Source organism: Dermacentor silvarum, chromosome 2, assembly GCF_013339745.2.
Source record: "Dermacentor silvarum isolate Dsil-2018 chromosome 2, BIME_Dsil_1.4, whole genome shotgun sequence".
Classification (NCBI taxonomy): Eukaryota; Metazoa; Arthropoda; class Arachnida; order Ixodida; family Ixodidae; genus Dermacentor; species Dermacentor silvarum.
The window spans coordinates 100,061,531-100,075,226 of record NC_051155.1 but is presented as its reverse complement, the minus strand read 5'-3'; the positions used below and the strand labels follow the sequence as shown (position 1 = coordinate 100,075,226).

Genomic DNA, 13,696 nt, shown 5'->3' with positions numbered 1-13,696 from the left:
CGCTTGCGAGCTCCACGCGCCACGCACGACTGCAAAGCATGGTCGAGAGGTTCGCAGCAGCGTATGCGTTCAACGGGCTTTTTTTTTTCACCATGCCCGAGGGGCGGTTCAGGTCCCCTTTAAAACTGCCAGAAATGTTGGCGCACCCGCGTATATAGCGTCCGCGTTGGTCGGACCAGCGCATAGTGTCACCTGTAGTAGTGGGGACACTGTAAGAGCAGAGGCGCCAGAAGTGTGCCGCTCGATAGTTAGCTCTCACCGCCGTTTTCTCCAGGACCCATCTGCTCTCAATAAACGTCGTCAGCACCCTTCGAAGACACGTGGCAAAGTGGTGGAGGTGCTGGGCACTTCTCACCCATACCGCAGACCCCTCCTGGGAGCGGAACCACCAGTCTAGTGCGAATCGATACTCCCGTCCATCGGGCCAGCCACAGGATCCGGGGACTGCCTCCTGAAGACACCACAGCGCTTCAGACCACTTCAACCGGTATGAAAAACGCAATGACAAACCGGTACCCACTTCAGAACCCACGGGTGCCAAATTCGTTCCATGGCGACGTCATCGAAGACTGGATGGCCGACTTCAAGCGCGTGGCCGAATATAACGAATGGGACGACGTGACTAAACATAGGGATGTCTACTTTTGCCTGGAGGACGGCGCGCGTACATGGTTTTAAAACCGTGAGGAGCAAATGACGTCGTGGCGTGAGTTCCGCTGTCAGCTACTTGACGCCTACGCCAGTGCTGATCACCGCGAACGAACCGAACAAACGATCAAGGCCCGAGTCTAGCTACCCAACCAAAGCGTTACCGCGTTCGTAGAAGATATGACGCGCCTCTTCAAATGAGCAGACCCTGGAATGACCGAGGACAAGAAGTTGCGTCACTTGATGCGTAGAGCGAAGCAGCAGCTCTTCGCTGGTCTTGTGCGCAATCCTCCGAAGACTGTCGCCGAATTTTTAGCCAAGGCGGTAGGTATAGAAACGATGCTTCAGCATCGCTCGAACTTTTACGAGCAACAAGTGAACGCGACTACAGACATTTTGACGGCCATCGGAAGCAACAATGACAACCTTCAAGAACTCATCCTCACCGTTGTGCGCGAAGAAATACTGACGGTTTATGGCACGCCACAAGCCACGGTGGGCTCCATTGTGAGTGTTATAAAAGATGAAGTGCGCCAAGCGCTCCGGTCCACCGTTCCTTTTGCTAACACCTCACCTACACCTTCTGTACACCGCTGAGCGACCTACGCAGAAGTCTTGAGACACCCTGCCGCGTCACTCCCGCTGTTTGTTCCGGCCACTCATCCGGTTGCACTTCCACAAGCCCGACCGGCGCAGTAAATCAAGGAACAACACACGCCTCCACCGTTTCCCCATGTCGCTCCTCCGGATGTGCTTCCGAAGGAGCAACCGGTACATTACTCCGACGATCGACGCATGTCCCCTCGGAAGTCGGATGTTTGGCCCACACCAGATCGCCGTCCTCTGTGCTTCCTCTGTGGTCAGGCAGACCATTTGTACCGCCAGTGCCCATATCAATGCCTCGGGTTGCGGGGCTTTTCTGCCTACTCATCGCCACCCGGACTGGGCCAACGACCTCGGGACATTGAAGATTATCTGGCTCAGCAGCGCATGCCACGGCCTACCAGGCGGAAGTCGCGTTCGCTGTCGCCAAGGCGATTTTCACCATCGCGCCAGAGGTATTCAAGCCTACGGTCGCCCAGTTTCCACCGGGAAAACTTACAGTGACCTTTGGGGGCGAGGGCGTTGGCAGTCGACGCGCTGAAGACCTCCGATCGACGCGAATAATGAAGGGTACTGATCCGACGTCAACTGCAACTGAACGGAATAACCAGCTTTCGCTCGACATAACGGTAGTGATCGACGGTTACGTGGTTAGCGCTTTAGTGAATACCGGAGCGGACTATTCTATAACAAGCGGGAAGATGGCGACTTTTCTAAAGAAAGTAACATCCGTCACAGGCAAGTGCACTATAGTCCCGGTGACCAAGCGTGGGTGGTGACCCCTGTTCACCGCCGTGGCCTTTGTGAAAAGTTCCTCGGCCTGTTCACCGCCGTGGCCTGAAGTCGTTCCGGACAGTGCGGCGCAAACACGGCGTAGACAACCACCTCACCCTGGCATAGTTCACGTCGTACGCATGAAGCCCTACGTTGCGCGTTCGTGATTTTTACGCTCCCATTTGCAACTATGCACGTCACGCTTCACCGCTGCTGTAGCTCTCACAGTGTGCTGCGCGCGAGCATCAACCTTGAGCGTGTTTTATTTTCTTTCTTCTTTTTTTCCTTTCTCACAGCGCTTCTTGAGCATCGAGCCGATGCTCTTTCCGAGGAAGGGGGAAAATGTCACCTGTAGTAGTGGGAACAGTGCAAGAGCAGAGGCGTAAGAAGAAAGAAGTGTGCGTGCTAACCGCCCCCGCTCGATAGTTAGCTCTCGTCGCCGTTTTCTCCAGGACCCAACTGCTCTCAATAAACGTCGTCAGCCCCCTTTGAAGACACGTGGCTATAGTTAGAACACCATCCCACAAGTTCAAGCTCAGCACTAAACTTCCTTATCGCAGTCAGTTTTCGATGCATCAGCATTCTAGGCTTACTTCCCTCAAAAATCTGCCCGTCCCTCTGTCCGCCCCTCTGTGATGCGTGAGAGGATGCGCACCATAGGTATACAGGGGATCCTAGAGGGCTATATATGACGATGCCTTACGACTGCCTATGACTACTCGGGTTCATGATTATGGCTATACAACGCCTATATGTACAGACGGCATAGAAAGAAAATAGGCGACTACAGTCGGCACAAAAAGTAGTGCTACCATGTTCCCGCAAAAAAAAAAGGAAAACCAAAGTCTATGTAAAACGGCAGATTAAATGATGTCCTTTGGTTTTGTTTAGAAAACCGTATAGAACACCCACAGTTGCCGCAACAGTCAGCGCAAGAAGCGCTGACTGTTGGCGCTCCAGTTAGGTTCCAGTTAGGCGTTCCAGTTCGGTTCTTAACAAAACGTTCCTTTTTGCATTGAAGCACAAAATTAACTGGAACGCCAATATATCCCCCCCCCCCAAAGTTCGGGAATTAATATCTCGAAACTGGTATCATCCTGAGAATTAATTATAAATGGATGCGCCTTGCGATCTCCACGGCTACAATTCGTAAATTGCAATATGGGTCATCAGGTAATAAGTTAAAAACTTAATTAGTAAATAGTTTTGAATTAGTCGATTATGCATTTCAATTTTCGTGCAAGTTTTGTCCAGCCTCTTCGAGTAGACCAGCTCATTAACTAGAATTGCGCTATCTGCCACAGGGCAACCTTAAATAAATTTTGAAAGTGTTCGCTGAAACACCCTGCTATATATATATATATATATATATATATATATATATATATATATATATGTGTGTGTGTGTGTGTGTGTGTGTGTGTGTGTGTGTGTGTGTGTGTGTGTGTGTGCGTGTGTGTGTGTGTGTGTGTGTGTGTGTGTGTGTGTGTGTGTGTGTGTGTGTGTGTGTGTGTGTGTGTGTGTGTGTGTGTGTGTGTGTGTGTGTGTGTGTGTGTGTGTGTGTGTGTGTGTGTGTGTGTGTGTGTGTGTGTGTGTGTGTGTGTGTGTGTGTGTGTGTGTGTGTGTGTGTGTGTGTGTGTGTGTGTGTGTGTACACGTACAACAGGCAATATGGCGAAATCCAAACGCGAGACGAGGCGCGCCTTCATCGTCTTCCTTTCGCTGCGTCCTCGTGCGCGCGCTTGGGTAACGGTCCATTGACAATATATATGTGACGCGAGCAGAAGGTTGTGGACGGAAACAAACATGGTCGCCCGAACACGCTTTTATTCTTCATCTTCCTCTTTCACCCCTTTTACACTGCATCATCCTTCTGCGCTTCGTTACACGCTTCCCCCTCCCCCCAATAGAGCCTGTGCTGCAAACAACATGACAGGTAGGAAAGCGTCTGATGAATGAATAGCATAAAATGTGCAGTGAGTGCAATGTTCCAAGATGGTTCTATAACTCTTCACAACCTCATAGAAAAGTGTATCTGTCCGGTGACGTCTATAGCATAGCTCTGGTGGGCGAGCCTGACTGTGGCGCTCCGGACGACGTCTACATGCGCCGTAGCACGTGATCATCGATACGATTGCATGTTGAGCACTTAGCACTACTGAGTGAAGTTGAAGCGTTATGAACTAGCAGGATCTGTTGTTGGACTTGAAGCTAGTGCATGTGGATCGAAAATTGCAGGCTCCGAGCTGTCTGGCAGATTGCTTTCACGAGAGAGGCACCGTTTGCATGAAGTCACCTCGTTTTTGGCTATGGGATGTGTGCGTTTTTTGAAACGAGTGCTCGTTGCACGAAGTATTTGAGGCGGTGTTTCTGTTGCTTTAGTATACCAAAAGATCGCACCTGTCCTTCTGGCCGTTGCTTGCGCTATTTCCGCATTTGTCGTATTAGGTGCTGTTTGACTGCTGGTGTTGAAGACGTCCTTGACGATGTTCATTCCGAGGGAAATGACATACTGGCCGAGTTGTTCTTCGGTTCAGTTGACTATTGCTTAGATGTCTTTCTTTGTACTGTGTCTGATTTTTCGATGGCACCATGGAGGAAGGAAACCCCAGGAGAGGCCCTGGCCAGCACGAACGTATTGGAGAAGGTGCGGTGAAATTCACGTCCTGTTTTTTGCAAAGGAGCACTGGGACGGGTACCCCAAATGTCAACGTTGCCATGGCAACCACGCTCCTGAAGCTTTCGCTGCTGCTCTCGGTCTCTGAAAGTGAGATAAGATTTTTCCGCCGGTATCTTTCCCGCAGCACCTTTTGTTCGCGAGAAAAGCTGACTTTGGAGTGTGGTGTGTAAGCTTGAAAGTTGTGTTTTGGGTCTGTGAGTGTGAGTGTCTGCCAGCAACAGCAATCAAACAATCACGGCGCGGGTCTTCGCTGTCTTCGTCAACGTGCCACGGAAAAACACAGGAGCACGTCTGCTTCACTAAAACTGCTAAAGAAGTTTTTCAGGCTTTGTTTTGACGCGCGTCAGGAGCACACATTTCCGGCGGCTCGTAGCAATGCAAGTTGAAAGTTCGCGCCCATCTGCTCCGGCGAATTGTTGAATAAACGGACTTTCAACAAAATTTACAGTCTTTGAGTTCGCTCAGCAGTTGCACAATGATATTACTATTGAGAAGTTCTCGATAGATAATTTATTGGGTAATTTGTGTTGATTTTCGGCGTTTTTTGTGTGTAGCAGTTGTAGCAGGACTCGCATATGAAGGCGACATCTGAAAACTTTATTAAGAAGCATTCTTTGCCTCATTCGTGTCACTTTGCGGTAGGTAGGTAGGTTCGTGTTTGGGCTCGCTTTCGTAAAAAATTTGTCGCAGTTTCACCCAAAAGGCGAAGCACCAATTGCGATAGCAAATTAGTAGAGAGCTATAAGGAGTAACGATAGTAGTTTTATCAGCTGTATGAACTTGGACATGCAGCAGCTCCAGCAACGCGCAGAACTGTTGTCGACGCTGCCGACGTTTTGCCCGCGTTCGCACCGAACGCGCGCGGCGTTTTTATATAAATACGCATTTGGTACCGCAGCTAAACGTCCCCTCCCCTCCGTCCCTCCCATCCCCCCACAGCCTTTCACGCGACCGAGAAAGTTGCATTTGCTCTCTATATATGAAAAGGAGGAAAGAGACTCCATTCTGCAGCCCTTCAGGGAGCACTTCGCAGAACGCGCGTTTGCTCTCCGACCTGCGTTCCCTCCCCGTGAAAGCGCGCGTCCGTCGTGCCCTTTCACTCGCGCACATACAACTTCCGGAGCGCGGCGACGATTTCATCACCGTTGACGTCATACAGAACCTCACGGGGACGACGACGCCGACGGCAGAAATCTGCTTTGGAGTGTCCATATAATTGCTATCGCAATAAAAGAAAACAATGTGTGACCGACTTTGGCATCGAACCTTGACCGTCAGGCACAGCAGCCCGGTGCTCTAACCTTTAGGTCACGAGCGCACGCATACGTCTCTCGTTCCAAAACCAGTCAGCTCTTTGAATGCTGTCACTTCTTCTTGCGACAGCTCGCGCTTTGAGGCGCCGTGTTAGACTCTACTATGTCCAGGACCAGCCCACTTTCGTAGCCGTTTACGCTACGTAGAAACTGCGACGTTGAACCAGCTTCATGATCGCCCACGAGTGATTTGTTCACCAGCGTACAAATGCCATCGTTGTTTTAACATACAACAGATGGCATAGCCATAGGTACGATCCAAAATGCGCATGTTTTAGGGAGCAAAAGAATGTAAAATTGACTTGCAAACACGGTGACTGCGTGCATCTGGAGTTCCCCAAAAGTTGACACTTTGGTGGCAGCGCGGATGGTGGCGATCAGGCAGGCGCCGACAAGCGACGACGCTACCATTGAGCATCGGACACGCTGTGAGAACCGTGGGATGCAAGCGCGCACAGGCTGTAAACATACACTTCAGAGGTCCTCGAATTTCCTGTGCCACACCCTCTGTCTCGAAAGCATAATACTTCTTTTATCCAGTGACCGTGGTACTAGAGATGAAACAAACAACGAACTTTGAGATCACAGCGCGTTGAAAGAGTTTCGGATTCAGCAACACCCGCAACATTACGACAGCTAATCGCTGTCTCAGCGGCTGCTCCCGACACTCGCCTTGCAGAAAAATGCGATAAAATTCTTGCCGTGGAAGCCTCCCAAGCCTGCAGCTCTCCTATGTTCAGTGAAACAAACGAAGGCCAAAGAGAAATGAAAGAAATGAAACAAGTTACGCAAGTTAACAAGTTAGGAAGTTACCTTACTTCTCACCGCGTCATCTGTGAAGATGCTGCAAATTATTTTAAAAAGTTATTGTTCGTAAAATAAAGTTATTAGTAATAACTTTTACTCATAGGTGACGAAATGAACGCCAAACCAATGTTTGAGTGTGTGCGCGCGTGCGTGACTTTGTTTTGAGCAGTCTTTTGCAACAGTACCCATAGTGTGGCGTTAGTTTCGTAGTCGCAATTTTGTTAATCGTATTATTTATTGTTTACGCTACAAATTAGGTTGTCCTTTAAAACTTATGATGTTTAGTATAAACAAAAATAATCGATAATTACTTATGGAGTTTTAGCGGTTATTTTTAGTAGGAACGGTTTTATTAACTTAATACCATACTGAGGCTGTGAACGGTTTTCGACTCAGTCACTTGTCTGAACTTGTGCGGTGGTTCGTGGCGCGCGCTCTTTCGTGGAAGCATTTTGTAGCGTTAGCTACACTGGCCTAGCCAAGCCCGTTTCGCGCGGCACATCAAGAGCCGTGCTGCGCATGCGCAAGGATCAGTGATGTCACACGGCTTGCGCACCGGAGCCACCGGAGCCGGCACCTCTCGCGCACTCCGCCGCCGCCGCGCGCGACTCACCGCCGCCGGTCTGCGCATTCCAGAGGAGTGACGTCGTAGCCGTGGTAGACGCACTGGCGCCGGCGCGCGCTCGCTGTGCAGTCGCCGTCTGACACTGCGCTGGAGCCGCTGCGGTTCTGACTGGCGTTTGCCAGTGTGGTATAGCTAGCCATGGAGAAGGAGAGCGCAAATGCTTATGCCAGTCGTGTTGACGCTACCAGAAGCTCGGGAGTCTGCATCTATGTCAGGAATGGGATTGCTGCCAGTGAAGTGCCAAACGTAGCGGTGCCTAAGGGTGAAGTCTGTGCCGTTCAGTTTGACGAAAGTGGTGTGATAATCGAAGCCGTGTATGTGCCACCGAACAATTCCGTTAAAGACACTATAGACGTAGTGGCTACGTGTATACCTAGTCGGGCGGCAAGTGAACTGTGTGTGGTGGCTGGTGACTTCAATCGTGCTCCAGACTCTCTTTGTGTTCCTTTGAAGGACAAGTTTAACCTCGACTTAGCCAGTCTTCCAACTGCACAGACGACCCAATGGGGAAGCACCATTGATCTTGTCTATCAGAGACAGACAGACAACTCCAAATACTGTGTTGGGGCCATAGAGACGGCAGCGTGTTACTTCACTGATCACCGAGCCGTCTTTGTGGCAATAGAGAAGCAACGTGACATTGAGCAAAAATAAATATACATGTGCCACATAATACGTATACCGCGTGTGTGTCATTGGAGCAGCAGTAAGCATGACAATCAAGCTAATCCTTGACAATCTAGACAACCAGGAAAGCTAAGAATAATTAGCTGAACCTTAGCTAACGCTACGTATATCCTGGCATAGCCGAGCTAAGCCACTGCAACTTTTTCTTTTGTTTTTGGACATCATCACGCACGTTTTAGTGAAATTGCTCTAGGATGATAAGTGGGATGTTTATCGGTTGAAGACGTTCGCTGACGCAGCTACTGGTCTTCGGCTGATGTTCGAGCCTGGCAGTTTTGATGAGTTGCGCGGCAGAATTCATGATGGAAGGAAGGCGAACAAAGCCGCAGCCTCTGCACACAGATAAGTGATTTCGTTTTCTTGACCACATTGCCGCTTTTTATTGAGATAGCAATTATATGGACACTCCAAAGCGGATTTCTGCCGTCGTCGTCACCGTCGCCGTGAGGTTCCGTATAGGCCGTTTCACATGGCGCGATTTTCACACAGCGACACAGCGAATTCCTTCGCTCAGCGACCGCCGCGACGTCGCGGGCTCTCCGCGACGGGATTCCGACATGTTGGAATTTCCGTCGCTGAGTCGCAGCGATCGGCGCGATGTGGGCGGAGCAACGTGACGTAACAGCAAGCGCCGTCGAAGTAAACGCTTTCCTGTTTTAACGCGCTGGAAGAGGATCGGCCACGAAGAAATGAAGAAATACAAGCCAATATAAGCCTGCTCAGCATGCCAAGTTTAGGCAAACTATTTCAATTGTGTGCGAGGTGTCGCAGAATGCAAGGTGCTGATATTTCAAGGTTCCTTTTTAAAATTCCCCAGCGATTTTGGGGGCAGGAGCCCCCAAAATAGTGAGTGCAGGAGCCAAGGAAACGTTGGCTCCTGCTCTTACCTTGTTCTCGTGTTACTCATCGCCAGCTATATTTTGGTCCACCCACTGAAGGACGCGACCCGGTTCCGGGAACATTGAAATGCGATCATGAATCAGCTGATGGCATTTTTTAAGAGATTGCACTACTTATTAGGTGACACACTTATAGAGAGAAGAATTTTCTGCACGTAATTTATGCTTTGACATTTCGTTATATTGCTTCGAATTTTTTTCAGTGACCATGGATGAAGTACAAAGCCGTTGGAAAAGCTGAAAGACACATTTCGACGCAAATTGAAAGACCTTAAAGATGAGCACAGGAGTGGCTCAGGTGCCACAAAGAAAAGCAAATCCAGCAACTGGCCACACATGGAAAGGCTGAGGTTCATGACAGATTTGTTTGAACCACGCCGGTAAGAGCAACTGCATGTTTAAAGGTACGAGTGCTCATTAATAAGCTACATGCATATTACGCAGGAGCAACAGCAATGTTTCACTCGAAGAAATCTATTCTCAAAATGAAAGCGCCGTAGCAGAAGAAATGGCGGTCATCCCTGAGGAACATTGTGAAACAGAGATTTTTGAAGATATGTTTACGTCGCCTGGATCCTCCCCTAAAACAACTCCATGCACAAGCAAGGACTCATCTGTGACCTCGAGTGAGGCGACAGAGCGACGAGCAAGAAAGCAACAAAAAACAAGAAAGGAAATCGAGGCAATCGATCTTCGAATCGAAGCCATAAGGGGCGCCCTCAAAGCAAGTCATTCAATGGACGACGTAACTCATTTTGTGCTATCACTTGTACCAGCTATGAAACAAACACCTAATCACATGCAGCAGCACCTGCGGCTAGAGCTGCAAAACATTGTAGCATCCTATAGCGCCGGCAATTATCCTAGTCTGCTAATTAGAAATTTGGAATAGTACAGGTGTAGAAAATTTAACTACAAAAAAGGCAAGAGTGCAATAGTTCCCGGCTGATCACGTTTGTTTACTCCAGTGTGGAGATCAGCACAGCATATAAACTGTTAATCAACTGTGAAGTATCTTTTATTGTTCATGGTCACTGTGTCAAATTGTTTTTGACGCTTGTTTGTAGGTTGACATCCTATGAAAGATGAAAAAAAGATGAGCAATAATCTTTTTTTTTAATTTTGCAATTGGTGTAGCTTTGTATTGGAACACATACATGTGCTTCGTTGTTCTATGCTTGTTATTTGCGTGTAGTTCACGTTTGATATATATTTGTACATACTCGCACACTTGTCTTTTTCTTTACTTGTTGTATTTTTGTGTGTGTATATCTGCTCAACTTGTTCTCTTATATTTGTTCTACTTTTTTACCTCTATGTTAATGTCATATCGTTTTAATTTGCTACCGTATGGTAATTCCTCTCCCCACCTAACCTTGACCGGAGGTTCCTATACAGTCTGACTATTGGACATCCTTTTGTATTTCATATCTACCAAAACTTGTTACCCCAATGAAGCAATAATTTTTTAATACTCTGTGTCAGTTTGCAGTGCAGTGGCACTACAACAAACCAAGGTAAATGAAGTTTTTAAACGTGAATGAAGTGGTTCATGTTCTGCCTGTTAACTGACAATATCACAAAGGGAAGAGGGGGGGGGGCATAACATGAAAATAATGATATACAGTAATAAAAAATGAATGAACCAAAAAGTTAAACATGGAAGTCAAATAATAGATACAACTGATGTGCACTGTTCCATTCGAAAGCTAAGTGCGACATAATATGCCGCATTATTCCTGCAAACAAGTGGAGTACACAAAGTACAAAATTCACCTTTTGTGCTCGTATTTCAATAACACAGAAATGTCTGTTTTCATTTATATATTTATTGACTTATGCGAACTGTCACTGTGCCACACGTCAAACAAGAAGCGGCTAGCAGACAGCACATCCAGCAAAACCTGGTGGCTGCTTGTTTTGTCTCTCACGGCCGCAGACCAGGAGACGCCCGTTGCCAAGGCACGGAACCCTCCCTACTCACAAAATATGAGCAGAAAAGGTCTCTTGTTTCCGCTGCCGTCCTTGTATAATTGTGCCCAGTGGAAGGTTGCAGACTGAACATTGCTGAGGTGCCACTGTCCTGGGTGGTGCGCCACTGGCCACTGGTGATGTTGCCATATGCATCTTCACTGTCGACATAGTTCGCCGTCATGTAGATCACGTCATCACGCAAGAAGTTGTGCAGGACACAACACGCCATGACAACGTAGTCTGCATTTTGTGGTTGCAGATTGATGGCACGTCGAAAGATCGTGAATCGGGAGGCCATCACTCCAAAAGCATTTTCAACGCACCTCCTGCAAATTGAAGTAAAAAAAATAATTCAACATACGCAAGGGCAAATTTTGTGCTTTTAGTTACCTGGCTCTGCTTAGACGGTAATTAAAGATGCGCTTGCTTTCATCCTGGCCCCTCCCAGAATATGGCCGCAGAAAATCTGGACGAAGTTGAAATGCTTCGTCCCCGACGAAGACGTGAGGAGCAACAATGTTTGTGCCAGGCAGCTGTTTCGGAGATGTAAGGCCGAGCAAGCCCTTTTCTAGAGGTTTTCCACAGCAAGAAGCAGACAATGTGCCACCATCACTTTGACGTCCATAAGCCCCAACATCAACACATATGAATTTCAAATTGCTGTCAACAGCGGCTATGAGCACGATGGAGTAAGAAAATGAAACCATAAGCACATGTTATGCAAATGTGACTTACCGCATTAATTACCTTGTAGTTGTAATACAAGCTGCCTGAATGAGGAGGGGCTTGTATCTGAACATGCTTGCCGTCGACAGCTCCAATACAGTGAGGGAAATTCCATTTTTCCTCGAATCCTCGCACTACCTCCTGCCAGGCTTCCGTTGTCGGCACCTTCACACATACAAAAGAAGTTGCTCTTAGGTTGTGGAAAAAAATTGTTCGATAGAAGTGTGACCGAAGCAAGCTAGTCCAGGCACAGAGGTACTGCGGAAAACTAGCTGCCGGAGTCGAAGTTTGTAACCATTACAGTAATAAACCGCCTCCATGTACAGTGGCTCAATGCGTACCTTTAGGTAAAAAGGTTGCACCGTTCTCCAAAGCAGCCTGCACACGTGATGCACAATGGTCGTCACTGTTTAGTTTCCAACCCTGAAGCTAATAGCAACATCTTGCATGTACATGCCAGATGCGAGGTACCTGAAGAACAAGGTATGAAAGATTAATACCAAAGAACATGGTTTAAAGGAAAAGTTAAAGGAAGCTTATATTATGTTCAGCAATACAGGAGAACAAGGAAAACATCGCAGCGTAATAAGACACCTTGACGAGCAGTGCAAAAAGAACGGACAAATCACAAGTACGCAGGACGGGCACACTGTCCGCTTTGTCAGGTCTGAAGAGCGTCTGTCCTTCTCACACACACACACATGCACCCACGGTCCGTCCCCTCTCGTCGTCAAAACTCCACCCCAGCTCCAAAATGTAAACACAACAGGAGCGACGCCCTGCTCTTCGTCAATCACCGAGGGCAGAGGTTGCCTCCGTGGAGGTAGTGCCATCTCGATGCAAGAATACAAAAATACAGCACAAGGTATAATGAAGGTTTGAACAACATTACGTGTTCTGCATTGTTTTTCTATTTTTAACAGACAGCAATAATGAATGTAAAGTTAATAGCATATCCATTGCCTATATACAGGGTGTCCCAGCTATCATACAGCACGATTTAAAGAAAGAGGAACGGCGTTACGCGAAGAAAGCCTAGTGCATATTGTTTCCAGTGCACTGAAGTAGCCGGCAGTAATTTTTTCGTTACTAAAATTTAATTAGCTAATTGTAATTATTTATCTATATATAACTTGAGAAGTACTGTCCTAATTATCAAAGTGTCAATGAGAAAATTGTAGAGCTACGTGAAAAACTTCCGATACAGCTTTCTGTTGCTCAATACGTGCTACATAAAAGTGTTTTTCCTAGCGTGAAAGAAGCCCGCGAATACACGCAAAGTGCCTCGAATTGCCAGTCGCGCGGCAATTCTGCGTTCCTCTTTTTTATTGCGATAGCAATTATATGGACACTCCAAAGCAGATTTCTGCCGTCGGCGTCGCCGTCGCCGTCGCCGTGAGGTTCCGTATGACGTCAATGGAGATGAAATCGTCGCCGCGCGCCGCCGAACGCTGTATGTGCGAGTGAAAGGGCGCGAGGGGCGCGCGCTTTCACGTGGAGTGAACGCACGGCGGAGAACAAACGCGCGTTCTGCGCCGTGCTCTCTTAAGGGCTGCAGAAGTAGGCGTCTCTTTCCTCCTTTACAATCACCATATATGTAGAGCAAACGCGCCTTCTTCTGACGCGGGGGGGGGGAGGGGGGAGGGAAGGGAGGCGACGTTTAGCTGCGGCACCAAGTGCCTATTTATATCAGAGGCTCTGGCAACAGTCACCAACGCCGCACGCATTTTGAGCGAACGCGGGCAAAACGCCGACGGCGTCGACAACAGTTCTGCGTGTTGCCGGTGCTGCGGCATGTCCAAGTTTATACAGCTGATGAAGCTAATATCATTACTCCGTGTAGCTCTCTACAAATTTGCTATCGCAATTGATGCTTCGCCTTTCAGGTGAAACTGCGACAACATTTTTTTCACTGGATCGCACTGGCACGCTGGCGCTCGCTGGGAGTCACTAGGACAGGG

General features: G+C 48.2%; 1 protein-coding gene across 1 annotated transcript; it reads right to left on the bottom strand.

Annotated features, from left to right (window-relative positions):
• Positions 1–10,962: 10,962 nt before the first annotated feature.
• LOC125943491 (uncharacterized) lies at positions 10,963–11,716 on the bottom strand. Its single transcript, XM_049662834.1, has 2 exons — positions 11,400–11,716; positions 10,963–11,335 (listed from the first exon to the last, which is right to left on the bottom strand). Exons 1-2 carry the CDS (start codon positions 11,714–11,716, stop codon positions 10,963–10,965), a joined length of 690 nt encoding a protein of 229 aa, XP_049518791.1.
• Positions 11,717–13,696: the final 1,980 nt, after the last annotated feature.